The 27,895-nt window shown below is 44.6% G+C and overlaps 1 protein-coding gene across 1 annotated transcript; it reads right to left on the bottom strand.

Moving 5' to 3' along the window:
* Nucleotides 1–14: 14 nt before the first annotated feature.
* LOC132576625 (protein FAM98B-like) lies at nt 15–24,628 on the bottom strand. Its single transcript, XM_060245984.1, is given in 10 exon segments — nt 15–369; nt 372–452; nt 455–538; nt 9,568–9,735; nt 11,796–11,912; nt 12,131–12,211; nt 12,876–13,048; nt 14,966–15,100; nt 21,080–21,228; nt 24,477–24,628. Coding segments are annotated over 10 exon segments (1,248 nt in total). The 5' UTR covers nt 24,542–24,628; the 3' UTR covers nt 15–174.
* Between the last annotated feature and the right edge of the window lie 3,267 nt (nt 24,629–27,895).

Raw genomic sequence — 27,895 nt, 5'->3', positions numbered from 1 at the left:
GTCCGATACAGAAGTTACAGGTAGGTAGAAAATTTATCTTAAGTGAAAGTCGTTACACTGAATAGCAATTTTATCAGTAAGGATGTTTGTGTGGTTCAGAAGTCATGCTGTGAAGCCAGCTATAATTTATCCACACTTCCTACTTGAAGTAAATAGTACTATTTATTATTAACATTAATACTGTCTGTATCCTCCTCCCCTTCCACCATAGGACTCTCCATATCCACCTCTCCCACTGTATCCTCCTCGCCCTTGAAAACCACCTCCTCCCCTCCAATTGCCCCCTCCTCCTCCCCTCCCCCCACCTCCTCCTCCTCCCCCCCAGCCACCCCCTCCTCCTCTCCCTCCACCTCCTCCTCCCTCCCCAGCCACCCCCCTCCTCCCCTCCCTCCACCTCCTCCTCCCCAGCCACCTCTTCCACCACCCCCCTCCTCTTCCACCGCCATCTTGTCTCCTTCTGCCAGGGAGGCATTTCAGGAGGTGGTGGCTCAATTTCTGTTGGTCTGCCTCCACGGTCTGGTACTCGACCCATCAAGACCTGTAAACCAAAGTTTAATTAAGGTCAATATTTACCCAGTGAACATTCATATGCCATCTTTCACAAGGAGGAACATATTTGCAGCCACCAATATGCTACTCTGAAGTAGGAGAAGTCACACTGCCCATAAGTAGCACTCAACTCAGGGTTACAGATTTACGAAGAAAGAAAGACCATCGCACAGTTCCTTTGACAACAAAATCATAATGGGGTAAACCAGGCAGACATCAGTTTGTGCATGGAAAGAAAATACCAACAGCTGTAGTAGAGCAGTTAATGTAAGAAAACAGTGCCTTGAGGTTACGCAGAAAGATTGTACAAGACAGCAGGGTTCCGAAATCCATGTCTCAGCTAAACTATTGGACAGAAGAGCACAACAGTTTTGGATGTAGCACATTTCGTTGTTTCTTTCCATGTATTCTAAGGGCTGGAGTTTTCATTCACCGTTACAAACCTTTAGTTCTCTTTCTAACTACACTGCAGACACGTCAGGACATTTTGCATGTTATTTGTGACAAATCTGTCCATGCCACAATGGTCTCATTTTTTTTTTTTTTTTTTGGAAAAATTAAACATTTATTGAAGTTCAAACAAAAAAGTACAAACAGAAAACCAAAGACACCACCAAAAAGTAACTTTACAAGAAAGAAGGAAAAAAAAAAAAGAGAAAAACATATACCCCATACCCACCCATCTTCCACCACCACCTGTGAAAGGAGCTTTAGGAGCATGTAGGGATATTAAATCTACTGTCTCATATCATATCCCATACCTTTCGCCATAAATACACAGGTTCCCAGGTTTTTATGCATTCTTGCCAGTTTCCATCTCTCAACTTATGGTTAAAACATCCATTTCGGCAGACTCCAGTAACTTGAACAAAAATTCTTCCTTACACGGGATTTGGGGGGGATTTCCAATATTTTGCGAAGAGAATTCTGGCTGTTGTAATCATATATATTACCAATTTTTTTCTCACCCTGTGTTAAGTTTTCTCTACATACACTCAACAAATACAGTTCGGGAGAGTGTTTCACCTTTTCTTTAATACCTTTTGAATCCATATGCTTATTTGTATCCAAAATTTCCTAGCAATTTCACAGTTCCACCAAATGTGGTATAGTGTCCCTCTAGCTTTTTTTACATTTCCAACATTTATCGTTATAAGTTGGGTTCATTCTGGCTAATCTCGCTGGAGTCAGGTACCACCTATACATCATTTTAATATAGGTTTTCTTTGAAGACTGCCGATTTAGTCAATTTAATATTATATTTCCAGATCTTTTCCCATTCTTCCAATTCAATCGAATAGCCAAAGTCCTGTAACCACTTTATCCAGCACTCTTTAACCGTTTCCGACTGCATTTCCATCTCCAATAACCACTATAGATTTTTGAAATAAGATTTTTGGGTTCATGTATTATTGTGTCAAATTCATTTACTTTAGCATCTTTAGGAAATCCCACACACTTTTGTCAGATTGGTATATTGACTTAATTTGGCATCTGACCCACCAGTCCGGATTATATTTGCTTCCAGATTTAAAATTATTTTTAGTATCTAACAGAGTTGAGTAGTTTTGAGGGTTTTCCCAGTCGTATAAATTAGGGTGGGTGGTTGCCTTCCACTGGTGAGACCCACAATGGAATATATGTATAAATTTTCTTTTTAAACTCAAACCAAATCTTATAAATTGCTTTCCGAACTTCATGTGCCTGGAAGTTTGGTGTTTTTTGGGGAGGTCCTGGTACCAAATATATGCATGCCAGCCTTTAGTCAGTCCCTGCCCCCTCTAAAACTAGTAATCTTTTGTTTTCTAACAGACACCAGTCTCTGGCCCAGGCTAAGCAAGAGGCTTTATAATATAAAATACCAGTTTGGTAAGGCCATACCCCCTCTTAGTTTGCTCTCTTGGAGAATTTTTAACTTAATCCTTGGCTTCTTGTTTTGCCATATAAAGTCCAGAATCATTTTGTAAGCTTTTGAAAGAACGAGTTGGGAAGTTGGACTGGGATCATCTGGAATAGGAATAGGATTCTAGGCAGAGTGTTCATCTTTATAGTGGCTATTCTTCCCAAAAGGGAAATTTGCAAGTCTCGCCATTTCTCCAAATCTGTTTCAATTTCTTTTAAAATCTTTTCGTAGTTGTCACAATAGAGAGATTTCACGTCGTTTGTTAAATAGATTCCCAAATATCGAATTTTCTTCTCTTTTTTGAAGCCCGATTTGTCTTCTAATTGTTTAATTTGTTCTTTAGTCATGTTTTTAGTTAGGAATTTGGTTTTTTGTGTATTAACTTTGAATCCAGAAACTTCTCCAAATTGTTTCAGGTTCATTATTAGTTTATCAATCGAAGATATAGGATCCTCCAGGAAAAACAGCAGGTCGTCTGCAAATGCTTGAATCTTAAATTCTTCGTTCTTTACCTTTAGGCCCCTAATTTCGGTATCCTCTCTTATTTTTTGAATCAAAAATTCTATTGTAGTTACAAAAAGGAGAGGTGAGAGAGGACATCCCTGTCTGGTCCCCTGTTCTATTTCCACAAATCCAGAGTTGTTCCCATTTATATTAATTCTTGCTTTTTGTTTAGTGTATATAGCCTCAATCAGCTTCTTAAAGTTCTTGCCACAACCAACAGCTTCCAACACTTTGCTCATGAAATTCCAGTTCACGTTATCGAACGCTTTTTCAGCGTCCAATGAAATTCCTGCAAATTGTTTGTCCAGATGATCTTTATAGTATTCTAAGATGTTCAAAAAATATCTTAAGTTCTGCCGCATCATTCTTCCCGGTATAAAACCCGTTTGATCTTCTTGCACTATATTGGTTACTACTTTCTTAAATCTATTTGTCAGTATTGTTGCGAAAATTTTGTAGTCTGCGTTTAGGAGAGAAATTGGTCTGTAATTTTTGATTTCCTTAGACTCTGTTCCTTCTTTATGGATTAATGTAATCAACGCCTCTCTCCAGGATGTTGGAATTATTGCTGACTCCTGAATTTTCTCTAACAATTTTTTATAGGGAATTAAAAGTATATCTTCAAATGTTTTATATACTTCCACCGGAAGACCATCCAGACCGGGCGATTTGTTGGGTTTCTGCTGCTTAATTGCTTCAATTATCTCATGGATTGTGATAGAACTATCCAATGAATTCTGTTGTTCTTTCGTAATTTGTTTCATATTAATGCTTTGGATATATTCGTCTTGCCGTTGTTCTTCAATATCCTGTTTTTTGTATAGATTTTGATAAAAACATTTGATTATTTGTTCCATTTGGTCTTCTTTTGTAGTCTCTTCACCTTCTTGATTTATGAGTGATCTTATAATTTTTTTTTCCTTTTCCTTTTTGAGTTTATATGCTAACCATCTGCTTGTTTTATTTGCATTTTCGAAAAAGTTTTGCTTGGTCCATTTCATTTTCCTTTCCAGTTCTTCTGTTAGCCATAAATTAATTCTATGTTGCGTAGCTTGTATTTTTCCTTTTATCTCTTTCGTATTTTTAATTTTTTGTTGTCTCTCCTGTTCTTTTAAATCTTTTACTAATTCATTAAATAATTTCATCCGTTCCTGATTTCTTTTTGCTGTGAAGCTAATAGCCATTCCCCTAAAAAAGGCCTTGAAAGTATCCCAAATATTCTGGATGCTGGTATCTTCTTCCACATTACGCTGAAAAAATTCTTTTATTTCTTTTTTCGCCCCTTCCAGAAATGCAGCCTCTTTTAAAATTTGGGTATTCAAAGTCCAACGACTATTCCTTGATGGACAATATATCATCAGTTGCAATGGGTTATGGTCGGCAAATGTTTTCGGGAGAATGTTGGCTTGATTAACTTGCGGGATCAGGCCTATCGTCATCCAACACATGTCGATTCTGGACCAGCACCTGTGAGCTTGTGAAAAGTGTGTAAAATCTACTGTTTGTGGGTTCTTAACCCTCCAGATATCAATAAGACTCAACTCCTCCACCATCTTGAGAAAAGCTTTTGGCAAGACACTACGTGATGGATTTTTCTTTAACTTTTCGAATTTTTTTATCTTTTTGGGCATCAAATACCGCATTAAAAATCTCCTATAATGCAACAAGCTTCGATTTGTAATTCCACTAATTTCTCATGTACTTTTTTATAGAAATTTTCTTGTTTGTCATTCGGTGCGTATATGTTTACAAGCAATATCTTTTTTTTGTTAATTGTTGTTTCTATTATCAGGATCCTTCCCATTTCATCTTTATAAATCAGTTTGGAGTCTATATTATGGTGGACATATATGGCTACTCCCTCTCCTCTTCCCTTCATCACACGAACAATATAACTGTCCCAATCTCTTATTTTGTAAAAACTTCGTATCACTTTCCTTTATATGCGTTTCCTGAAGGCAAATTATTTGGGCTTTAGTTTTCTGAAGTAGTAAAAAGGTTTTCCTTCTCTTCTTTGGTTCATTTAAACCGTTCACATTTACCGATACAATCTGTAGTCCCATCGTTTTGTTCATCCTAAAATCGTTTTACTTCCTTCGGTTGCTCTTTTGGTCTCTTTTAGTGAGTTGTCTTGTTCTGACTCCTTCTCTTCTGAACTTGCAGGTATCCTCTACTTCTTTTCCGCACAGGTCTGATTCTTCCTCTTGATCTTCCCCTATATCAGAACTCTGGTTACTTGAAGCTACAAAACTGTCCCAGAATTCTTCCATTTTCCCCAAGGTAGTGATGTTATACCTCTTGGCCTGGTACGTGAAAAAGATTCCTTCTGGCACCAGCCATCTAAATTGAATTGACTGCTTCAATAGCCAGCTGGTCAGCTTTTTATATCCTTGTCTTCTTTGGCGAATTGTCCAGGGAACATCTTTCAAGGACTTTTATATTAATATTTTTGCAGGATAAGCCTTCGTCTCTTGCCTTTTTTGAATCTTTTCACAGATCGCTATTCGAACAAACCTTACTAAAACTTCCCTTGGCAGGTTATGTCTTCTGGAATAGGAGGGAAGATATTCTTCTTACCCAGTCAATCTCGCTCTTTCCTCCCTCCAATAATTTCTCTTCCTCTGTATTTAGTATCTCCAGAATTTTTTCCTCTAAGTTCTCTCCCCTAGCTTCTGGGATGTTCTGGAACCTTAATACGTATGCCGCCTTTTCCATTTCTAATTTCGCTACTTTGTCTTCCAGCTCCACTAATTCATTCTGATTTTCCCGTACCGTCACTGTGGTGGCTTTATTTTGATCTTCCAGTCTTTCCACTTTAGCAACCAAACTATGCACTTGCTGTGTGTTTGCTAATAGTTGTTTTTGAAAATCATCCATTTTGTCATTCGTTTTTTTAATCTCCCCCATCAGATCCATTTTCATCCCTTCCAGAGCTTCTTGGCTTTGCTTAAAGCTTGCCACCATTATCGCTTGCAATTTCTCTATAGCTTCCTGGTTATCTGTTGGTGGTAAACTTCTTTGACCTCCCGGTGAGGTGCCCTGGCCCACTTTTGATTTTGGCCTCCATCTGTCTTTCTTTTTTCTCTTTATCTCCCATACTCTTAATCTATCTGGTCACTAACACAATATAAAGTAATTTTCTTCTGGCTTTATATTACTTCTATTTCAATTATTACTTACAGCACAAAATTAATTACTTCAGCTTGTTAGTATATATTGGCCATTCAGAAATTATGGGCCATTTTAGCTACTACTGATGATTATTTAAGTCAAACCCCCAGTTGTATCTTCCCCAAAATCAATAAATCAATTTCATTGGTAAATCAATTCCACATTTCATCAATCCCCAAACAAATAAAAAATTATAACTCAGTATCTCTTCCCCAACCTTTTTCACGTTAACAATTCATTATTTGGCATTAATATAATGATTTTGTCATTAATATAATATTCAGAATTCATCCCACACAACTCACAGTTCAATATGATCATTACAGCTGAGATCCACTGTTAATTTAAAGTTCAGTCTTGTTAGTTTTACTTTATTTTCTTTCTTCTTTCTTCTTGTTGGCTTCTTATCTTCTTCTTCCTTTCTTCTGTCTCCTTTCTCCCCTTTTATTCCACCGCTTGCAATCTGTCCCAAGAAAATTTCTATATATAGTCTTAGTCTCTGTCTCTGTTTCTTTGGTTCTTATATCCTCTTATTTCTCACCCTTTCTTCAAGGGAGGGACAGCCGCAGAGTTCCCTGCTAAGAACTGCCTCTCCCTCTCTTGATTAAGCCTTGGTTCTATCTCTCCTTTTCTTTCTCTCCTTCCTCTCCTTCCCCTTCTCTTTCGGTCTTATTGACCTTCTTCTCTTTCCAGACGCCTTCTATATTCCAGTCACAAGTCTTTTACTCTCAGCCCGCTCTCTGCCACCGCTCTCTCTTTCACTCACCACTCAGCGCCATCTTCCGCCATGCTGCCTCGCTCTAAGCCATACACCAGGCTATTTCTCCCCGACTCCCCGTTCACCACATCTGTTCGGTAGACCCCGTTGCCGTTCTCTCCGCTCCACCGCTTCACCGCCCGCTTCCTTTTCGCCTCTCCGTCGACTCACCCCGACGCCTCGGCACCCTTTCCAAGCTCTGCTGTGGCCGTCTCCGCTTGACTCAGGGCCGCCGATGCCTCGGATTCCAGTAGTTATCTGCTCTGTTCAGCCGCTATATTCAGCCGCTACCCGCCACCCCGCCGCTCTCGCCCGGTCAAACTTTGTACGGCCCCTTCCGCCTCTCCGTTGTCGCGCCGCGTCGCCGGCCGCTTCTGGTAGTCTTTCGCTCCTCGCTTCTCCGCCGTTCGGTAATTTTTTATATTCTTCAATAGCTTATCTTCTTGATATTTCTTTTATGTTAGCAATTAGCAATTTTCAAATTAATCTTAGCTTAGGGCAGTTCATCTGAGTTCGGTTGCCCCCCTCCGCTCCTGTTCCGGAGGCCTGGTTGTTGCGCTATGCGTTGGAGAGCTCCAGGCGAGGGACAGGCTGGGGTAGAAGGGACGCCTCCGCGTTTCTCCTAAACCCCCAACCAGCTCCCCCAAGCTTCGATGCGTCTTTCAGACGCTTCTTAAGAGACCCCCTGCAAAGAAGGACCTCTCTGGAGCGCTCTAAATCACAGTGCACGCCGGAGCTCAGCGATGCCCTGTGTCTCACCACGCCATCTTTCCGGAAGTCCCCGCCACAATGGTCTCATACTAGCAAACACGAAGAGTTGTCTGAATTGGTATGCTTTTTGAAACTGAAGTTTTCCCTAGGCTAATGAAGCCAAAGCCAGTTCCTGAACCTTAGGCTGTGAATTTAAGACTGCATAGACTTCACCTGATTCTTAAAAATCTCAGGAAAACTCTTTTCCAGTTCCAACAGTGTTTTGCACTCACAAAAACGTTTTGGCACTTGATCTCTAATCAAAGTATCTGTCAAAGCCATCAACTGACAATCTGGAGTGAAATCCAGCAAAAGGATCCTGTAAGGTGCAGCCACTGAGATGGTATGGTTGTATACCTCTTCATAGGATTTTCATATAGCTGTTCCAGCTTTTTAATAGGTTACCAAACTGCACAAATATCTAAAGACTGGTTCAAATCAATGCTTATATCGGATATAAAAAGTGACCTATGACTTTCAGACTATCTCACAAGATTGGCATGCAGCCTCTGTTGAAAAACCTCCAAGGAAGGAGAGACCAGTTAAAGCACAGAATCCCAGAGTTGGAAGGGACTTCCAGGATCATCTAGTCCAACTCCCTGCACAATGCAGGGAACTCACAAACCCCTCCCCCTCAATCCACAGGATTCTATAATTTGGCCACTGTGTGACACAGAGTGTTGGACTGGATGGGCCATTGGCCTGATCCAACATGGCCTCTCTTATATTCTTATGTGACACAGAGTGTTGGACTGGATGGTCCATTGGCCTGATCCAACATGGCCTCTCTTATATTCTTATGTGACACAGAGTGTTGGACTGGATGGGCCATTGGCCTGATCCAACATGGCCTCTCTTATATTCTTATGTGACACAGAGTGTTGGACTGGATGGGTCAGTGGCCTGATCCAACATGGCTTCTCTTCTGTTCTTATGTGACACAGAGTGTTGGACTGGATGGGCCATTGGCCTAATCCAGCATGGCTTCTCTTATGTTCTTATGTGACACAGAGTGTTGGACTGGATGGGCCATTGGCCTGATCCAGCATGGCTTCTCTTATGTTCTTATGTGACACAGAGCGTTGGACTGGATGGGCCATTGGCCTGATCCAGCATGGCTTCTCTTATGTTCTTATGTGACACAGAGTGTTGGACTGGATGGGCCATTGGCCTGATCCAGCATGGCTTCTCTTATGTTCTTATGTGACACAGAGTGTTGGACTGGATGGGCCATTGGCCTAATCCAGCATGGCTTCTCTTATGTTCTTATGTGACACAGAGTGTTGGACTGGATGGGCCATTGGCCTGATCCAGCATGGCTTCTCTTATGTTCTTATGTGACACAGAGTGTTGGACTGGATGGGCCATTGGCCTGATCCAACACGGCCTCTCTTATATTCTTATGGCATGAAGATAAATGGATTAAAACACTGGATGCAGTGGAAAAGCTCATGGAAGGAGTTGGAAAAGATGACATTTCTCCACCTTCCACAGTTAGGGAGCTACTGGTCCTGAAAACCCTCTTGAAGATCAGAAGAGCCTTACAACCAAAATAAAGTAAAAGTTGTGCTAATCAGTTTCCTTGGGGGAACTGAGGCTAACAGGTAATTAAACATGCCAGTCAAACAAGCGGGGAACCCGCATCCTGAGAGCAGATGTAGAAGGGACAAGCAGTGTAGTGGCTCTTTAAATTCCCCCCTTCCCATTGCAACCATTAACTGCTGGTATGGGAGGGACCCTCCGGCTGTCCCTGCATGTAGCCCAAATATCCTGCTAAGTCCTTCTGCAAGGTGTCCCTTGGATCCATCCCTCCCATGCATTGTCAAATGTTATAACTTTTTTTTTTTTTAAACCATCGCAGGAACAAATTATTAACAGGCCAGTTCAAGAAGACATATAGAACTGTTGCTGCATTAGAGACAAAAGAACATACTCTATTGATGGCACAAACTGTCTTCTCTCGTGTAATCCCGCTACTCGTTCTTGTGATCTTCGAGAAGTCTTCTCGGGCAGCCAGAAGATGGGCTAACGAAATAGTTGACTTAGGAGCCAGTCCGTAACGTTTGGGTTGATAAATCCTTGCAATGTCGTCTGTCTTCACCTACAAAAAGACGGCATTTCCAGAACTATGAAGTATATCTAGCACACACATAAACGCAGAAGGGACTTGATCAAATTTAACTCTATTAGTGCAGCCTGTCACTATTTGCAATTAAAGGTATAAAAGTTGAAGATATCGCACAGGGGTCGGGTTGGTTAGTTAGTTTATTTGATTTATATCCCACCTTCCCTGCCAAAGTTTGGTGGCTAAAGTTGCTTAATATAAGAGCCATGTAGACCAGACAGGAAGGAAGGCAGGCAAATAGATGGAGGAGGGAGGGAGATGTGGAAAGAAAGCAGCTTTAGCAATTTTAACTTTAAATGCATTCTCTAAGCCACCAGCTGGCTTGGCGAAGTGATTTAAAGAGAAAAATGCCTTCTCCAAGCTGGCCAACAGGGCGGTGGGGGCTTTGAGAGCCACACAATATGTGTGAAAGAGCCACATGTTTAGCCACCCGAAATAACAGAAAGCCTCAAAAAACAGCACCAAATGATGCCACAAACTGGTGCCACATAACAGGCTGACCAGGGTTCATCAGTAAAGTGAATGGATGGACACACAAACTGGAGAGCCAGTTTGGTGTAGTGGTTAAGTGTGCGGACTCTTATCTGGGAGAACCAGGTTTGATTTCCCACTCCTCCACTTGCACCTGCTGGAATGGCCTTGGGTCAGCCATAGCTCTGGTAGGAGTTGTCCTTGAAAGGGCAGCTGCTGTGAGAGTCCTCTCAGCCCCACCCAACTCACAGGGTGTCTGTTGTGGGGGAGGAAGGTAAAGGAGATTGTGAGCTGCTCTGAGACTCTTCGGAGTGGAGAGCGGGATATAAATCCAATACCTTATCTACCTCACAGGTGTCTGGTGTTTTTTTTGGGGGGGGGGGAACGTAAAGGAGATTATGAGCCGCTCTGAGATGAATTCGCTGAATTCATTCGATGAAATTGCATTCGATGAAATTGCTGAGCAGACAGGTTAAAACGGATAAAAGGAAGTACTTCTTCACCCAAAGGGTGATTAACATGTGGAATTCACTGCCACAGGAGGTGGTGGCGTCCACAAGCATAGCCACCTTCAAGAAGGGGTTAGATAAAAATATGGAGCAGAGGTCCATCAGTGGCTATTAGCCACAGTGTGTGTGTGTGTATATATATATATATATATATTTGGCCGCTGTGTGACACAGAATGTTGGACTGGATGGGCCATTGGCCTGATCTAACATGGCTTCTCTTATGTTCTTATGTTCTTATGTTCTTTGGAGGGTGGGATATAAATCCAATATCTTCATCTACCTCACAGGGTTTCTGTTGTGGGTGGGGGGGAGGGAAGGTAAAGGAGATTGTGAGCCGCTCTGAGACTCTTCGGAGTGGAGGGCGGGATATAAATCCAATATCTTCATCTACCTCACAGGGTGTCTGTTGTGGGGGGGGGGAAGGTAAAGGAGATTGTGAGCCGCTCTGAGACTCTTCGGAGTGGAGGGCGGGATATAAATCCAATATCTTCATCTACCTCACAGGGTTTCTGTTGTGGGTGGGGGGGAGGGAAGGTAAAGGAGATTGTGAGCCGCTCTGAGACTCTTCGGAGTGGAGGGTGGGATATCAATCCAATATCTTCATCTACCTCACAGGGTGTCTGTTGTGGGCGGGGGGAAGGTAAAGGAGATTGTGAGACGCTCTGAGGCTCTTCGGAGTGGAGGGTGGGATATAAATCCAATATCTTTCAGGTTTTTGCTGCAGAAGCCACTTCAGAAAAGACACAGCAGCATACATACTGATATACTGCATCAGATTATGCCTCCTTTAAATCACTACATGAGAAAAAGGACACAGAATACAATCTATTGAATTTAAGCATTCTTTTCCTGTGATACAAAAAATGCTGCTGTCAACACAAAGAAGTGTTAGTGGAACAGTGCCACAAGATACCACCCAGCCTCTTTCAAGTTATCATTTTCTTGCAACAAACAAAGTTGCTGAGGAGAACTTTAGCTATACTTCTGCAACATACAGGCGTTTAGAGTTTGCAGGAGATTCAGCTACGGGAAGTAGACAATACAGCATAGTTACCTTTGCTTTATCAGACCACCCGAAAGACTGAATAGTTACATCTAAGCGCTTCATTAACATACGTCGGCGACATTCATATTCGCTGCACAGGGCTTCATTGATCTTTTCCAGTCTTTCCTGCAGTATCACAGCAAAATAATTAAAAACTCAAGTAATTATACAATTCCAGAACCCTGTTGTTGTTTTACCTACACAAAGGCAGAAAGCCTATCTATACTCAAACTGATTTGAAAGAGTATGTTGAATTTTGATCCAAATGCAAAGGACAGCAATTAAGTAACAGCACATATTTAATCCCCTAAATGTGAATCAGTGAAACGAACAAAAGATTTTACCGTTTGATCTGGAGTCAGAGGAGTTTTGAGCAGGCTTTTACCCACACATCTGTTTGGAATTTTTGATAAAACATCCTTAACCTTAAAAAAGAAACAGACATACTTTAACATAAAGCCACTAATTTGTCCAGGGTATTTTTTTTTTAACAATCTCCTTTATTTCTAGGTAGTTATCCTAATTTTAAAAGAATTTTCAAAAACACTTTTTTAGTTTAGTTTATTTATGATTTCTATCCCGCCCTTCCCACCAGGGTGGCTCAGGGCAGCTCACAACACGTAAAATCTAACATAAAAATATTAAATTAAGCATTTTACACAGTTAAAATTAAGCATTTTACACAGTTAAAAACATAGCAGAAATCTCATAGAACTACACACAATTTCCTATGCTGGTTAGTTATAGGCCAGCCGGAAGAGGGTTGTCTTACAGGCCCTGCGGAACTGAGCAAGGTCCCGCAGGGCCCTCACCTCTTCCGGCAGCTGGTTCCACCAGGCAGGGGCCATTACAGAGAAAGCCCTGTCCCTGGTAGATTCCAGGCAGGCTTCCTTTGGCCCGGGGACAATGAGAAGATTTTGGGTTCCCGATCTCAGTACTCTCTGGGGAACATGTGGGGAGAGACTTTCTTTCTTGTTCTCACTGACTGACACCTGAATCATTTTAAATAAGGGGTTTTTGTTCGCCATTACAGATATGTGATACACTTTTTAACATAACATGTTCGGAGGCAGAAAATGTGCACCGTACCTTTCCTTCTGCGTTGCTTAACAAGGCTGGAATGTCAGCTGACTTTGGAAGACCCAAAGCCTCACAGATCATTTGGAGCTCTTGATGGATTTCATTATTCTTTGCCAAATGAGAGCGTTTACGTTGCTTGAAATGCAAGACTTGCAAAGCCTGAAGCTCTGTACTCAAAAATACTAGGAAAAGGAAGTAGGTGGGAAAGAAGACATAAAAGTATCTAAGAAAACATGAGGAGAACTGTTCGTGAGTTTCAATCAATAAACAAGCAACGCTAATGCTGTAGCCAGTCTGGGTTAAGACGCTAAGAAAATGCAAAGATAATGCATTGTGTTATAATTGTGTTACCACTCTGTTTATTTTTAAAAAAAAAAATAATAATTATAACAATTTAAATAATAATAATAATTTAAAAAAAAATAATAATCTGGTTACCAGATCTGGTTGCCATCTGATACACAACATAGTTAAGTTGAAGTGTTAAAAAAATGAACAGATCCATGTATAGAAGGGTGTGTTATACTTTTACACTTCAGTTGGGCTTAATTTAAATTCAGGTACTTCAGATGAAAAATAATTTATCACACTACATATGAATGATAATATCTGTTTATTTTTTTAAAAAATAATAATGAATTGTCCTATTTAAAAACCCTGTTTTTGATGTAACATATTTTGTTTAAAATCAATTTGACAATCAGAGTAAACCCTTGCTAATAAATCCACATTTAGGGCCACCTGCCTTTCTTTCCAAGTCCATAAGGTCAGCATACACTAATTCATTCTAGAAGAAGAAGAAGATATTGGATTTATATGCCGCCCTCCACTCCGAAGAGTCTCAGAGTGACTCACAATCTCTTTTACCTTCCTCCCCCACAACAGACACCCTGTGAGGTGGGTGGGGCTGGAGAGGGCTCTCACAGCAGCGGCCCTTTCAAGGACAACCTCTGCCAGAGCTATGGCTGACCTAAGGCCATGCTAGCAGGTGCAAGTGGAGGAGTGGGGAATCAAACCTGGTTCTCCCAGATAAGAGTCAACACACTTAACCACTACACCAAACTGGCACATCAAACAATTCTAGTGTACATGATTATGGAAGATAGGTCAGCCTAACCCAGATTCTGCACATGGCTGCTCTCTTGCCAACCGCAGTAGCTACAAAAATGGCTGCCAGCTGACACCAACCACGGTTCAGGTCACATTAACCTTCCTCCATCTAAGCATGTAAATGAGGAATGTAGCAACGGGAACCACATCTATGATGTTCTGAGATGGTAGTTAAGCAAGGTTGGCCTTGGTTAGTATTTGGATGGGAGACCACCAAGGAATGCCAGGGTCGCCACGCAGAGACAAGCAATGGCAAACCACCTCTGTGCACCGTTTGGTTTGAAAACATTAAACATTCAGGGGTGTCTAACTCATTTGTTTTGAGGGCCAGATCTGACATAAATGAGCTCTTGTCGGGCCAGGCTGTGTGTGTAATAAAATGTAATGTCAGGTAGCAGGAAGGAACCTCAGCCAATGGAGAAAATAGAGGCTTTGCTCTGTAGCTCCTGTGTGACTGAGCAAGCCTGGCAAAGCAAGCTGTGATGCAGAAGGAGACGAGAGAGAGGGAGAAGGAAGGCGGACGACAGCCAGTTGCTCGGGGGCCTGATAGGAGCTTTCTGGGGGCTGTTGGGGGATGAGTCTATGGTATGATTGACAAGGGCCCCTTAGTTCCCACGGTAACCGGATTGTTCTATCTTTCACTATGAATGGGGGGAGTCTCCTGTCCACCAGGAGACCCCAAATCGGCCCTAAAAGCCCCCAAGCCACCTGTTTGACACCCCTGCTAGAGTGTCAAACTATAAGTCAGCAGCAAAGAGAGACATCTTTAGTGCAGCCCTAAGCACCGTTAGACCCTTGGAAGTCCGCTGATTTTCAGGGTACAATTCTGCTTAGGATTGCACTGCTAGAGTCAGAGAGCACTGTGCCATAGGCTCCTATGCACAAGAAGTCCATCTTGAATCCTGCTGCAAAACATGGGTACCACAAAAAGTGAACTCCGTCCCCCTCCCCCAGTCCAGTGCTGTAAGGAAAACATTCCGTTAACTTACACAGAACTTTAAGACAATCTTCTTTCTTCTTTAATCGGTCTTTAATTTCTCCCGATACAAGCGCAGAGTAAGGGCAGGCCAGTTCTTTTAAAAAGCAGCTCATCTCCAGCTGTAAACTTTCGACATCTTTGACATCTTTCAAAAGAACAAACAGAGGGGAAAACCAGTTTGGCAACGGTTCCGGCGCTAACTTTAAAAACGGGTTCTGTATCTGGTTCCGCCGCTTTGAACTTCGCTAGAATGTTTGGTTTTGGACCAGCTCAGAAAAAAAGCGTTTGGCTTTAATCTTATTAAATGTATTATTGCAACACAGTTTCCGTGAAGGCATGCAACGTATTTATCTAAAGAAAAAAAATCATTCTAAATAGCCTATTTATAAGCAATTGTACCACATTTCCCAGGCCTTGGCCAGTTGCATTGTCTACTCAAAGGACAGAATGAATTTCAGTCCCCAGCGATTCTTTCTACATTTACTTGAAAAACAGACACAGAAAACATAACATTCACTCATTCTAATTTCCCCCTCCATATAAGCAATTTATTTATTTTAATAATAATAATAATAAATTTTTATTTGTATCCCGCCCTCCCCGCCGAAGCAGGCTCAGGGCGGCTAACAGGACATGGTATGCACCATGATTTACATAAAACAATTTTAAAATACAGTTAATAAATACATTTAAAAAACAGTTACATAAAATTTAAAACTACAATAAATTCAATGGATGTATTCCGATGGCTAGATGTCGCTTTCAGAGTTCCTTATAAGCTTGCAGAAAGAGGGTGGTTTTGCAAGCCCTGCGGAACTGATTAAAGTCCCGCAGGGCTGGCACTTCCTCCGGTAGTTGATTCTACCAGTGGGGGGCCATTATAGAGATGGCCTGCTCCCTCGTTACTTTCAATTTGGCCTCCTTTGGTCCAGGGATCCTTAAAAGGCTTTGGGAGCTAGATCTTAGTGCTCTCTGGGGAACATGTGGAGAGAGGCGGTCCCTAAGGTAGGCAGGTCCTCGGCCATATAGGGCTTTAAAGGTAATGACCAGCACCTTGTAGCGAACTCGGAATATAATTGGAAGCCAGTGCAGTTCCTTCAGCCCAGGCCGCACGTGTTCCCACCAAGGTAGTCCCAGTAGCAGCCTGGCCGCCGCATTCTGCACTAGCTGCAACTTCCGAGTTCGGCACAGGGGCAGCCCCATGTAGAGGGCATTACAGTAGTCTAGTCTCGAGGTGATTTATATTCGATTTATATCCCGCCCTCCCCGCCAAAGCAAGCTCAGTTCTTCTCAATGAAGAATTACAAGTCTGATGCCATTATATAAATCTGCAGCCACATCCGCGGTACTGTGAACAGATCTGGGCATTCCATATCAAAAGTGATGGCTTTAAATGGTACCGAAAGCCTTCAAGAGTGCTTCCAGGCGAGAAGAGAAAGGCGTTTGGGGGGAGGGCTAATACTACACAAGCACTAATTTGTGGTAACAGCATAATATACAGTTTCCACACAATGGAATGACTTGTTCAGGAGGGCTAGGGAAACTGGATCCCGCTACCTTTGTCTTCTTCACTAGGACCCATGTTTCTGCCAGTGGATTTTCAACTAAGCACCCGTTTACCTGGGGAAGAATTACCCTGTGCCTCCATTGTTACTGCTTTGGAAAGAAGAGTCGTTCTGCCCTTAACTAGAGTTCCATCAAACGCCGCAGCTGGGGCAACTTCTCTGGCCTGCTGCTTTCGGACATTTGATTCCACTGACATGAACCACCATCCAAGGATTTTGATTAAGGTATCCTCTGGAGAGGTATGCAGTTGTGGTAGAGAAGAGAATCTTCTCCACCTACCTCTCTACAGACTGAAAAAGACAAGAGGTCTTTCTGAATTTGTTACGGAGATGTGGGGAGGATACTGGGGAAAAATAGTGCTTTATTTTTCTGCAAAAAACGTTCCATTCCCAAACATTAATTATTTCATGAAATTATTAACAACCAGGAATAAGGTTTGTTGGTGATGGTGGGGAATACAACGGGCTCTATAAAGAAGAAGAAGAAGATATTGGATTTATATCCCGCCCTCCACTCCGAAGAGTCTCAGAGCGGCGCACAATCTCCTTTACCTTCCTCCCCCACAACAGACACCCTGTGAGGTGGGTGGGGCTGGAGAGGGCTCTCACAGCAGCTGCCCTTTCAAGGACAACCTCTGCCAGAGCTACCCAAGGCCATTCCAGCAGCTGCAAGTGGAGGAGTGGGGAATCAAACCCGGTTCTCCCAGATAAGAGAGCTCTGGCTGAACCAAGGCCTTTCCAGCAGCTGCAAGGGGAGGAGTGGGGAATCCAACCCGGTTCTCCCAGATAAGAGAGCTCTGGCTGACCCAAGGCCATTCCAGCAGGTGCAAGTGGAGGAGTGGGGAATCAAACCTGGTTCTCCCAGATAAGAGAGCTATGGCTGACCCAAGGCCATTCCAGCAGCTGCGAGTGGAGGAATGGGGAATCAAACCCGGTTCTCCCAGATAAGAGAGCTATGGCTGACTCAAGGCCATTCCAGCAGCTGCAAGGGGAGGCGCGGGGAATCAAACCCAGTTCTCCCAGATAAGAGAGCTGTGGCTGACCCAAGGCCATTCCAGCAGCTGCAAGTGAAGGAGTGGGGAATCAAACCCGGTTCTCCCAGATAAGAGTCCACACACTTAACCACTACACCAAACTGGCTCTCTAAAGAGGCTCTGGACACCCTTGCTGTCTTCCCACTCACCCCAGCGAAGGCATTCAGTCCTCCCTGCCTCCAGGGGAGCTGATCTCTGCCATCTAGAGAGCAGTTGTAATTCTGAGTGATCTACAGCCCTCACCTGGAGATTGGCAACAATGGTTCCCCAGGAGGAAATGGCTGGTTTGGAGGGTGGAGTCTATGGCATTGTACCTGTATGAGGTCATACCCCTCCATAAACCCACCCTCTCTAGGCGCCACCCCTCAAATCTCCAGGAATTTTCCAACTTGGAATTGGCAACTGTTAAGTCACACCGGCTGTCATAGGGGGCTGCTGCTGAATAGGAGCAAGCAGCCAGGCCTAGTTAAGTCATGCCAGTCAGGCGGCATCAAGTCACCCAGAGGGTGCTGTCAAGTCTAGGATGGCCAACCTCCAAGTGGAGCCTGAAGAGCTCCTGGGATCACAACTGAACTCCAGGCAACAGAACTCTCACCCCATCCTGGAGAAAATAACTGCTCTGGAGGGTGGACTGTATTCAGTTCCATTCACCTGTGGGCTCTCCCTTTACTAACAGAAGCTGGTTGCCTACAACAGTCTCTGGCTAGGAGTGAGGATGGGGGAAGGAGGGAGAGAGGGAGTGACAGGAAAGAGCTACGGCCTGTGAGGAAGCGCTCCTGGTGGGGCCAGGCCTTGCCGCCTAGTCACATTATGGTAGCAGCAGTTCCCTGGCTATTTCTGCAGCGTTCGGAGGCTGACTGTGTGGGCTGTTGATGGGGCAGCAGAGGTCTATTACCAGTGATGCTTTTCATGATGCCAGTTAACAGAGAGGACACAGAGAAGAGTTGGAGATGTGTCTGTCTCTGAAGTCAGACTATTTTGGTGGTTTGTTCAACATTTCTGGGCCTATAATAGTAGGCATGAATAACCTCAGCTTGAGACCCTGGAGGACCATGAATGGAGCTGTGGCTCAGGGGTAGAGCATCTACTTGGTAAGCAGAAGGTCCTAGGTTCAATCCCCGGCATCTCCAACTCAAAAAGGGTCCAGGCAAATAGGTGTGAAAAACCTCAGCTTCAGACTCTGGAGAGCCATGAATGGGGCTGTGGCTCAGGGGTAGAGCATCTACTTGGTAAGCAGAAGGTCCCAGGTTCAATCCCCGGCATCTCCAACTCAAAAGGGTCCAGGCAAATAGGCATGAAAAACCTCAGCAATAGACGGGAGCAGGGGAGTCAGCCAATGGAAGGCTAGAAACACTGAGTGAGCCATGACAAACCAATTATTTGTCAAGTGCATGGAATGCACCCATTAGTCAAATAGGAGAGCTCCATTTGGTCACCACCATAGGGGAATTATATATAATGATGAAAGGATTCCATTCCCAATACAATAACAGGCAAACTTAGCAGTTTCATGTTCTAATTAGATGATTAGAATTCAGATGATTATTGCTAGAAATTGCGTGAGACAGAACATGTATGGTTTGACTGTAAAAAAACCACAAAGAGATATAATAATCCAAATTAAAAATGAGAATTCATCTGATTTGCTGTGCTAGTCAAACCAAAACCAAAACTAAAATTCGTATTCCTGTATCGCATGGCTGAACCTACATTGGTACTAGCTTCAACTAGTGCAAAAGATAACAGTCCCATCTTTTGCCAGGGACTAGCCACTTCAAACATGCAATATCTTCACAGGTTGCTAATTTATGGCCAGGTTCTTATCCCAAAATAGTGGCCCCATGGCGCAGAGTGGTAAAGCAGCAGTACTGCAGTACTGTAGGTCTGTCTGAACTCTCTGCTCACGACCTGAGTTCGATCCTGGCGGAAGCTGGGTTCAGGTACCCAGCCCAAGGTTGACTCAGCCGTTCCATCCTTCTGAGGTCGGTCAAATGAGTACCACCCAGCTTGCTGGAGGGAAAGTGTAAAAGACTGGGGAAGGCAATGGCAAACCACCCCGTAAAAAGTCTGCCGTGAAAACTCTGTGAAAGCAACGTCACCCCAGAGTCGGAAACGACTGGTGCTTGCACACGGGACCTTTCCTTTCCGTTCCTCTTATCCCAAAAGCCCTTAATGACCTTGGACCTTCTCCTTAAAAGTTTACATCTCCAGTTATAAACCAATGTACGCATCTGGTCATCTCTTGCTCACTCGTCTATTCCTCCTTAGCCCATTCTAGGATATTGTTTCACTGGGGTTAGCCTGTGAAAATGGTTTCCTTTGCTCTCTGTCTTCAAAAGGTCTGTAAACTGGTCTTATGTCCATGGGCCTTTTTACTGGAGTCTATTGGTAACTGTCCCCTTGGGAGGGCTATAGGTGGCATTTTACTGTGGCAGTTTGTTTTGGTTGTTATTTGCACTGGCTCGGATCCAACAGAGCATTTCCAGAGATAGAAGGATTTCCATGTGTGGATCTGAGGCAGGGGTGGCCAAACTGTGGCTTGGGAGCTAGGTGGCACTTTCACACATATTGTGTGGCTCTCAAAGCCCCCACTGTCCCAAGCCAGGCCAGCCAATGGCTTGGAGAATGTATTAAAAGTTGCTTTCTTTCCACCTCTCCCTCCTTCCCTGTTCTCAAACATCTGACATTCATGTCTTGTGGCTCTCAAACATCTGACATTTATTCTATGTGGCTCTTACGTTAAGCAAGTTTGGTCACCTGTTAACCTTAATAGCCATCCTTGGAGAAAGCTAGTATACCAGTGTTGTATAAAGATTTGGTTCCAGTTGATCCTCCTCACCATTATTAGGGTTTGTAGAATCTTTCGGGCTCAAGTGCCGTGTTCTACTGGAGAAAGTTTTTCTTCCAGACGTTTCGTTCTCAGCTGCGGAGAACATCCTCAGTGGCGTTGCAGCCGGAGCAGGCGCTCTGACCTTCTTGGCTGCTGTGCATTGAGTGAGGCTGGGGCTGCTGGAGAGCTGCTATTGAGTGAGGCTGGGGCTGCTGGAGAGCTGCTATTTCCAGCAGCCCCGGCCTCACTCAATGCACAGCAGCCAAGAAGGTCAGAGCGCCTGCTCCGGCTGCAACGCCACTGAGGATGTTCTCCGCAGCTGAGAACGAAACGTCTGGAAGAAAAACTTTCTCCAGTAGAACACGGCACTTGAGCCCGAAAGATTCTACAAACCCTAACGATGTTGCCAGCCGTGAAAACCTGAAATCTTTGATAACTCCTCACCATTAACTATTTTCAGGGTTGAATTTGACTCCTTACATCCATGTGCCAAAACTGCAAAGAGACAACTTTTCCCCTTAACATACAGATCCAATTAAGCAGAATATCAAAGCTGCAGAAGTCCCATTGTGTCTCTTTACAGCTCAGGGCAAATTTTTCAAAAATTCAAAATGGAACCAGAAGATGAACTTCCAGCTATGACTGAGGTAAACACTAAACACCGTCATTTATTCCATTGAAATACATGGAATTACCAGATGTTGATGAGAGGCTCTCTTCCAGACCACACAACGGTTGTATTTGGGAACTTAACCAAACGCAAAGCTCACAGAAGTCTTCTGAAGCCAGACCACCTTCTGCTGCTTTATTAAGGACATCTTCATCTAAAAGAGGACCTTTGTACCTAAAGGAAAAAACACAGAATACAAAATTTACCATCTTGTCAGTAATGGCATCAGTTTTCAGAAGCCTGGGGGCATGTTTGGCTGGGAATTATGTCATAATGCATATATATTCTAGGAATCAGAAATAAGGCTGCATTGATACTAGATAACTGGGTAAGAGTTGTGAATGTGGCTTTGGCTGGAGCTGATGGGAGTTGTAGGCAAAAATAACATCTGGAGAGCCACTGTTCCCCACCCCTGGCCTAAGGCATCTTAGGTTTTTTTTTAGAGAACAGACAACTGGGGGTTATGACAAATTCTTATGATACTTCTAAATTAATTGCCACGGGAAGCAGATGTCCCCAGCATGATGCCTGTATGCGCCACGATGATGATGAAGAAGATTGGATTTATATCCCACCCTCCACTCCGAAGAGTCTCAGAGCGGCTCACAATCTCCTCTACCTTCCTCCCCCACAACAGACACCCTGTGAGGTGGGTGAGGCTGAGAGGGCTCTCACAGCAGCTGCCCTTTCAAGGACAACTTCTGCCAGAGCTATGGCTGACCCAAGGCCATTCCAGCAGCTGCAAGTGGAGGAGTGGGGAATCAAACCCGGTTCTTCAAGATAAGAGAGCTCTGGCTGACCCAAGGCCATCCCAGCAGCTGCAAGTGGAGGAGTGGGGAATCAAACCCGGTTCTCCCAGATAAGAGAGCTCTGGCTGACCCAAGGCCATTCCAGCAGGTGCAAGTGGAGGAGTGGGGAATCAAACCAGGTTCTCCCAGATAAGAGAGCTCTGGCTGACCCAAGGCCATGCTAGCAGGTGCAAGTGGAGGAGTGGGGGAATCAAACCCAGTTCTCCCAGATAAGAGTCCGCATACTTAAAAGAGTCCTTTTCCGGCACCCGCAAAGTGTTTTTTGAAAGTGAGCAGTGCCAGGTAGGGCTCTTGCCCACCAAGGCTTCTAACTGGCATTGTAGATTATTTTCAAAGTTGCTTTGGCAGCAGCTGCCACCACAGGACAAGCATTGCTGTGACCATCATTTTGTAGCTGGCTCTGCTTTCCGCGGCAGCCATTTTGTTGCTGCCGCGCTCACCGTGCTGTGTCACATTCCAAATGTGCCTGCAGCCTCAGAAAGGTTGGGATATAGAAATGACACTAGTTCTGTTGGTTTTAAAAGAGGATTAGATACATTTACAGGTTCTAAATCCAGCAATTAGCCACAATGTGTAAACTGAACCTCCATGTTTAGAGGCAGTAGTCCTCAGAATAGCAATCCTGGTGGGCAAAACCAAGGGAGGCTTTGGCCTTTGTGCCCTGCTTGTAGGCATCTGATTGGCCACTGAACTAGATGAACCTGAGTCAGCCCAGCTGCTCTTACACTCATCCAAGTGTTAAGAAAAATTAACATTCATTTGTCATGAGTTTTTACTCACAGAAGAAGCCATGACATGAGGACAAGTTCATAGTACAGATCCCATTCACAATAAAGAGCCCACAATCTCACAGAAGTAAATTGGAAGGGCAACTACCAAAGGAAGAGAGCTAATAGTTTATTAGTATATATTAGGGGGGGGGGGAGTCTCCAACAACAAGGAAAAGCAATTCCTAGCTATCAGCAAAAATAAGATTCCGTACTCTGATCAGTACTCAAATCTCTACACCAAGGGTGTCAAACATGCAGTTCAGGGGCTGAATCAGGCCCCCAGAGGGCTCCTATCAGGCCCCCGAGCAACTGACTGTCATCTGCTTCCTTCTCCCTCTCTCTTGCTTTCTTCCGCATCACAGCTTGCTTCGCCAGGCTTGATCAATCGCACAGGAGCCGCAGAGCAAAACCTCTATTTTCTCCATTGGCCGAGGCTCCTCCCTTGGGGAGGAAAGGGGGGGGGGAGGAACAGTTTGCTTTGCCAGGCTCTCTCAATTGCACAGCAGAGCTACTGAGCCAAACCTCTCTTCCTTCTATTGGCTGAGGCTCCCCCCCCCAGTCCCCTGGGGAAGGAAGGAAAGAGCCAGAGCTTCCTTTGCCCAGTTCTGTGGATCCCATGGGAGAAATACAAAGAAAGCATCTTTAAGACCAATGAGTGCTAACATTTTAAGCATGTTTTAAGTTTTAAAATATATATATATTTGTATTTGTCTGTGTTCTTTATAAAATTTGTATCTCTGCTACCTAATCTTAAATAGATACACACATGGTCCGGCCTGACTTGGCTCAGCCAACCCAACACTGGCCGGCCCAACAAGATCTCATTTATGTCAGATCTGGCCCTCATACCAAATGAGTTCGACACCCCTGCTCTACACAGTCAGCAATATGAAAACAACATCTACTATTTTGTTACTGAATTTCATTGTTTGTCTTAATTTTTTTTTAATGGAATCAGAACTGCCAGCTTGAGAAAATTTCACACCCCATTTCTGATAAAGAAGATCTGGGGTTCTATTTAGCGGGATTTTTTTGGACGTGAAAGTTTATCCCGCACGCAGTTGAAAACAGTTCCCTTCCAGATTACAACTGACGCTGAAATCATATCCACTGAGTATAGACTCACTTCCAACTAAACCTGCACAAGATGATGCACATCTGTGTAAATATCTACACACATAACAATAATAATAATATTTCATTTGTATCCCGCCCTCCCCGCCAAAGCAAGCTCAGGGCGGCTCACATAGCATAACATAAAATACAAACATAAAATACTGAATTTCATTCTTTGTCTTAATTTTTTTTTTAAATGGAATCAGAACTGCCAGCTTGAGAAAATTTCACACCCCATTTCTGATAAAGAAGATCTGGGGTTCTATTTGACGCTGAAATCATATCCACTGAGTATAGACTCACTTCCAACTAAACCTGTACGAGATGATGCGCATCTGTGTAAATACCTACACACACAACAACAATAATAACATTTCATTTGTACCCCGCCCTCCCCGCCAAAGCAAGCTCAGGGCGGCTCACATAGCATAACATAAAACACAAACATTGCAATAATAAAATGCGGTCCAAAGAGCTAACAGAACCATTCCCAGGAACTGGGGTAGCGTTTGATGCTTTGAAGGGGATCTGAATTTGAAGGGTATGAGTGCTGGGGGGAAGAGTGTTGGCGAAGACAAAGGAGCGCTGATGGCAATCCGCCTTCTGGGTAGCCCAGGCGGTATCTTTCTTTGGAGCGAAGGCACATCATACGCGCTCCTTCCACCCGCCGCCCGCCACTGGAGCCTCTCCGTCCCCCGCTGCAACTCACTCTCTCCCAGCAGCTCACCCCAAAGCCTCCAGCATGTCCAGGATATCACACTCCATTTTCAGATCCTGCGCGGGCTCTTTCATTGCTGCTCCCGCAGCGGCCTTAGTCCCGCCCCCCCAGCGCAATTATCCGGTGTCCCACTCAAGCAGGCCCCACCGGCCCCTGCAGCCCGGCTGTCTGGTTCCTGTCTCCGACCGACGTATCCCGCCCTCCACGCTGTTCGCGTTAAGCCTCTTTCCAGTTTATTTTTCATCTTCCCCTTTTCCCCTTCATTATATCCAATATTATCCATTCATGCTGTTACATATTCTTCCTCAAATCAAAGGGCTCTGGTGTGCGTGATCGTCTGCAGTCGATTAGGGGTCTGGGTAAAAGTCGGATCTACCCGGATCTTCAAGAATTCATATGATTTTTACATTGAAATGAAATAAAACCACCCTTATTCTGTAGAGCCAGTTTGGTGCAGTGGTTAAGTGTGCCGTCTCTTATCTGGGAGAACCCGGTTTGATTCCCCACTCCTCCACTTGCACCCGCTGGAATGGCCTTGGGTCAGCCAGAGCTCTCTTATCTGGGAGAACAGGGTTTGATTCCCCACTCCTCCACTTGCAGCTGCTGGAATGGCCTTGGGTCAGCCAGAGCTCTCTTATCTAGGAGAACCGGGTTTGATTCCCCCCCTCCTCCACTTGCAGCTGCTGGAATGGCCTTGGGTCAGCCACAGCTCTCTTATCTGGGAGAACCGGGTTTGATTCCCCACTCCTCCACTTGCAGCTGCTGGAATGGCCTTGGGTCAGCCAGAGCTCTCTTATCTGGGAGAACAGGGTTTGATTCCCCACTCCTCCACTTGCAGCTGCTGGAATGGCCTTGGGTCAGCCAGAGCTCTCTTATCTGGGAGAACCGGGTTTGATTCCCCCCCTCCTCCACTTGCAGCTGCTGGAATGGCCTTGGGTCAGCCAGAGCTCTCTTATCTGGGAGAATCGGGTTTGATTCCCCACTCCTCCACTTGCACCTGCTGGAATGGCCTTGGGTCAGCCACAGCTCTTATCTGGGAGAACCGGATTTGATTCCCCACTCCTCCACTTGCACCTGCTGGAATGGCCTTGGGTCAGCCAGAGCTCTCTTATCTGGGAGAACGGGGTTTGATTCCCCACTCCTCTGCTTGCAGCTGCTGGAATGGCCTTGGGTCAGCCAGAGCTCTCTTATCTGGGAGAACAGGGTTTGATTCCCCACTCCTCCACTTGCACCTGCTGGAATGGCTTTGGGTCAGCCATAGCTCTGGCCGAGGTTGTCCTTGAAAGGGTAGCTGCTGTGAGAGTCTTCTCAGCCCCACCCACCTCACATTGTCTGTTGTGGGGGAGGAAAGTAAAGGAGATGGTGAGCCGCTCTGAGATTCTTGAGTGGAGGGCGGAATATAAATCCAATATCTTCTTCATCTTCTAGATCCTGTCTTAGACTATAGGCAGCACCACGAAAATCATGTCTCCACGGATTCATGGCGCCTCACCAGTGCAAAAACAGGGTTCCAAAGCACGGATCCTCACGAATTCATGATTTTTATGGGGAAATGAAATGAAACCACCATCATGATGTAGATCCTGCCTTAGACTATAGGTAGCACCAGAAAAATGCTTCCACGAATCTGTGGCGCCACAACAGTGGAAAAACATGATCCAAACCACGGATCCTCAAGGATCTATATACACACACACACATATATTGGCCACTGTGTGACACAGAGTGTTGGACTGGATGGGCCATTGGCCTGATCCAACATGGCTTCTCTTATGTTCTTAAGGATCCTCATGACCTTTGCTTTGGATCCCCCCAAGCTCACCATCAATTCTGATATCATGTCCATGGGCAGAGCGTGCACCACAGAAATAATGGGGACAGGGTAAAAGCTGGAATTGGCCGGAACAGCCCAGAACGGGCATCAAGCAACCTAGGCTCCCCCAAAAAACACTGGGATGCATCACAGACACTCCAGAATAACATTCTAGAACAGAGAAGGTGAAACTCACACCTCCTTATCTCCCCGTTCCGGGCCAAAAGGCCTCCAGAACACCACAGAACAACCCGGAACGGGCATTACACAACCTAGGTTGCCCCAAAAAACACTGGGATGCATCACAGACACTCCAGAACAACATTCTAGAGCAGAGAAAGTGGAACTTACACGTCGTTATCATCCCATTTTTGGCCAAAAGGCCTCTGGAACACCACAGAACAGCCTGAAACGGGCATTAAATAACCTAGGCTGCCCCAAAAACCACTGGGATGCAGCACAGACACTCCAGAACAACATTCTAGAGCAGAGAAAGCGGAACTCACACGTCCTTATCACCCCATTCCAGGCCAAAAGGACTCCGGAACACCACAGAACAGCCCGAAACAGGCATTAAACAACCCACCCCGCCCACAAAGGACCATGTGTCTTTGCACCTCCAGAGGCTTGACTTGAAAGGCTTCAATTTGGGATGGTGTGTCTGTGTTGCTGTGAAGAAGCTGGCAGCAACTCATGAGTAGAGAGGCCAATCCCCTGCATCAGATTTGCCAGAAATGGGGGGGAGGGGGGAGGAGAGGGAAACGTCTTCATTATTGCCTATGTGGAGATCAATTCTCATAGGGTATAATGGGGAATTGATCTGGAGGTTTCGGGGGCTCTGGGGGAGCTGTTTTTTGAGGTAGAGGCACCAAATTTTCAATATAGTATCTAGTGCCCCTCCCCAAAGTACCCCTCAAGTTTCAAAACGATTGGACCAGGGGGTCCAATTCTATGAGCCCCAAAAGAAGGTGACCCTATCCATTATTTCCTATGGTAGGAAGACATTTAAAAAGGTGTGCTGTTCCTTTAAATGTGATGGCCAGAACTCTCTTGGAGTTCAATTACGCTTGTCACACCCTTGTTCCTGGCTCCGCCCCCAATGTCTCCTGGCTCCACCCCCAAAGTCCCCAGATATTTCTTCAATTGGACTTGGCAACCCTAGACCTTGTTGGGCCGGGCCATGTGTGTATGTCTATTTAAGATTAGGTAAGAAAGAGTTAAACTTTATAAAGGATACAGACAAACACAAAAATGTCAGCACTTGTTAGTCTTAAAGGTGCTTTCTTTGTATTTCGCCCATGGGATCCAGGGAACTGGGCAAAGGAAGCTCTGGCTTTTTCCTTCCTTCCCCAAGGGACTAGGGGGAGGAAGGAGCCTCAGCCACTGGAAAAAAACAGAGGTTATGCTCAGTACCTCCTGTGCAAAGCAAGCGGTTATGCTGAAGGAAGCAAGAGAGAAGGAGAAGGAAGCAGATGACAGCCAGTTGCTCGGGGGCCTGATAGGAGCCCTCCGGGGGGGGGGCCTGATTCGGCCCCCAGGTTACACGTTTGACACCCCTGCTCCAGAACAATATGTTGGAAATCAAAACATGGAAATATTGCACACTGAATAACCT

The sequence above is a fragment of the Heteronotia binoei genome, chromosome 8 (assembly GCF_032191835.1).
Source record: "Heteronotia binoei isolate CCM8104 ecotype False Entrance Well chromosome 8, APGP_CSIRO_Hbin_v1, whole genome shotgun sequence".
In the NCBI taxonomy this organism is placed as follows: domain Eukaryota; kingdom Metazoa; phylum Chordata; class Lepidosauria; order Squamata; family Gekkonidae; genus Heteronotia; species Heteronotia binoei.
The sequence above is the reverse complement of the archived record's forward strand: the minus strand, read 5'-3'. Positions and strand labels throughout refer to the sequence as shown.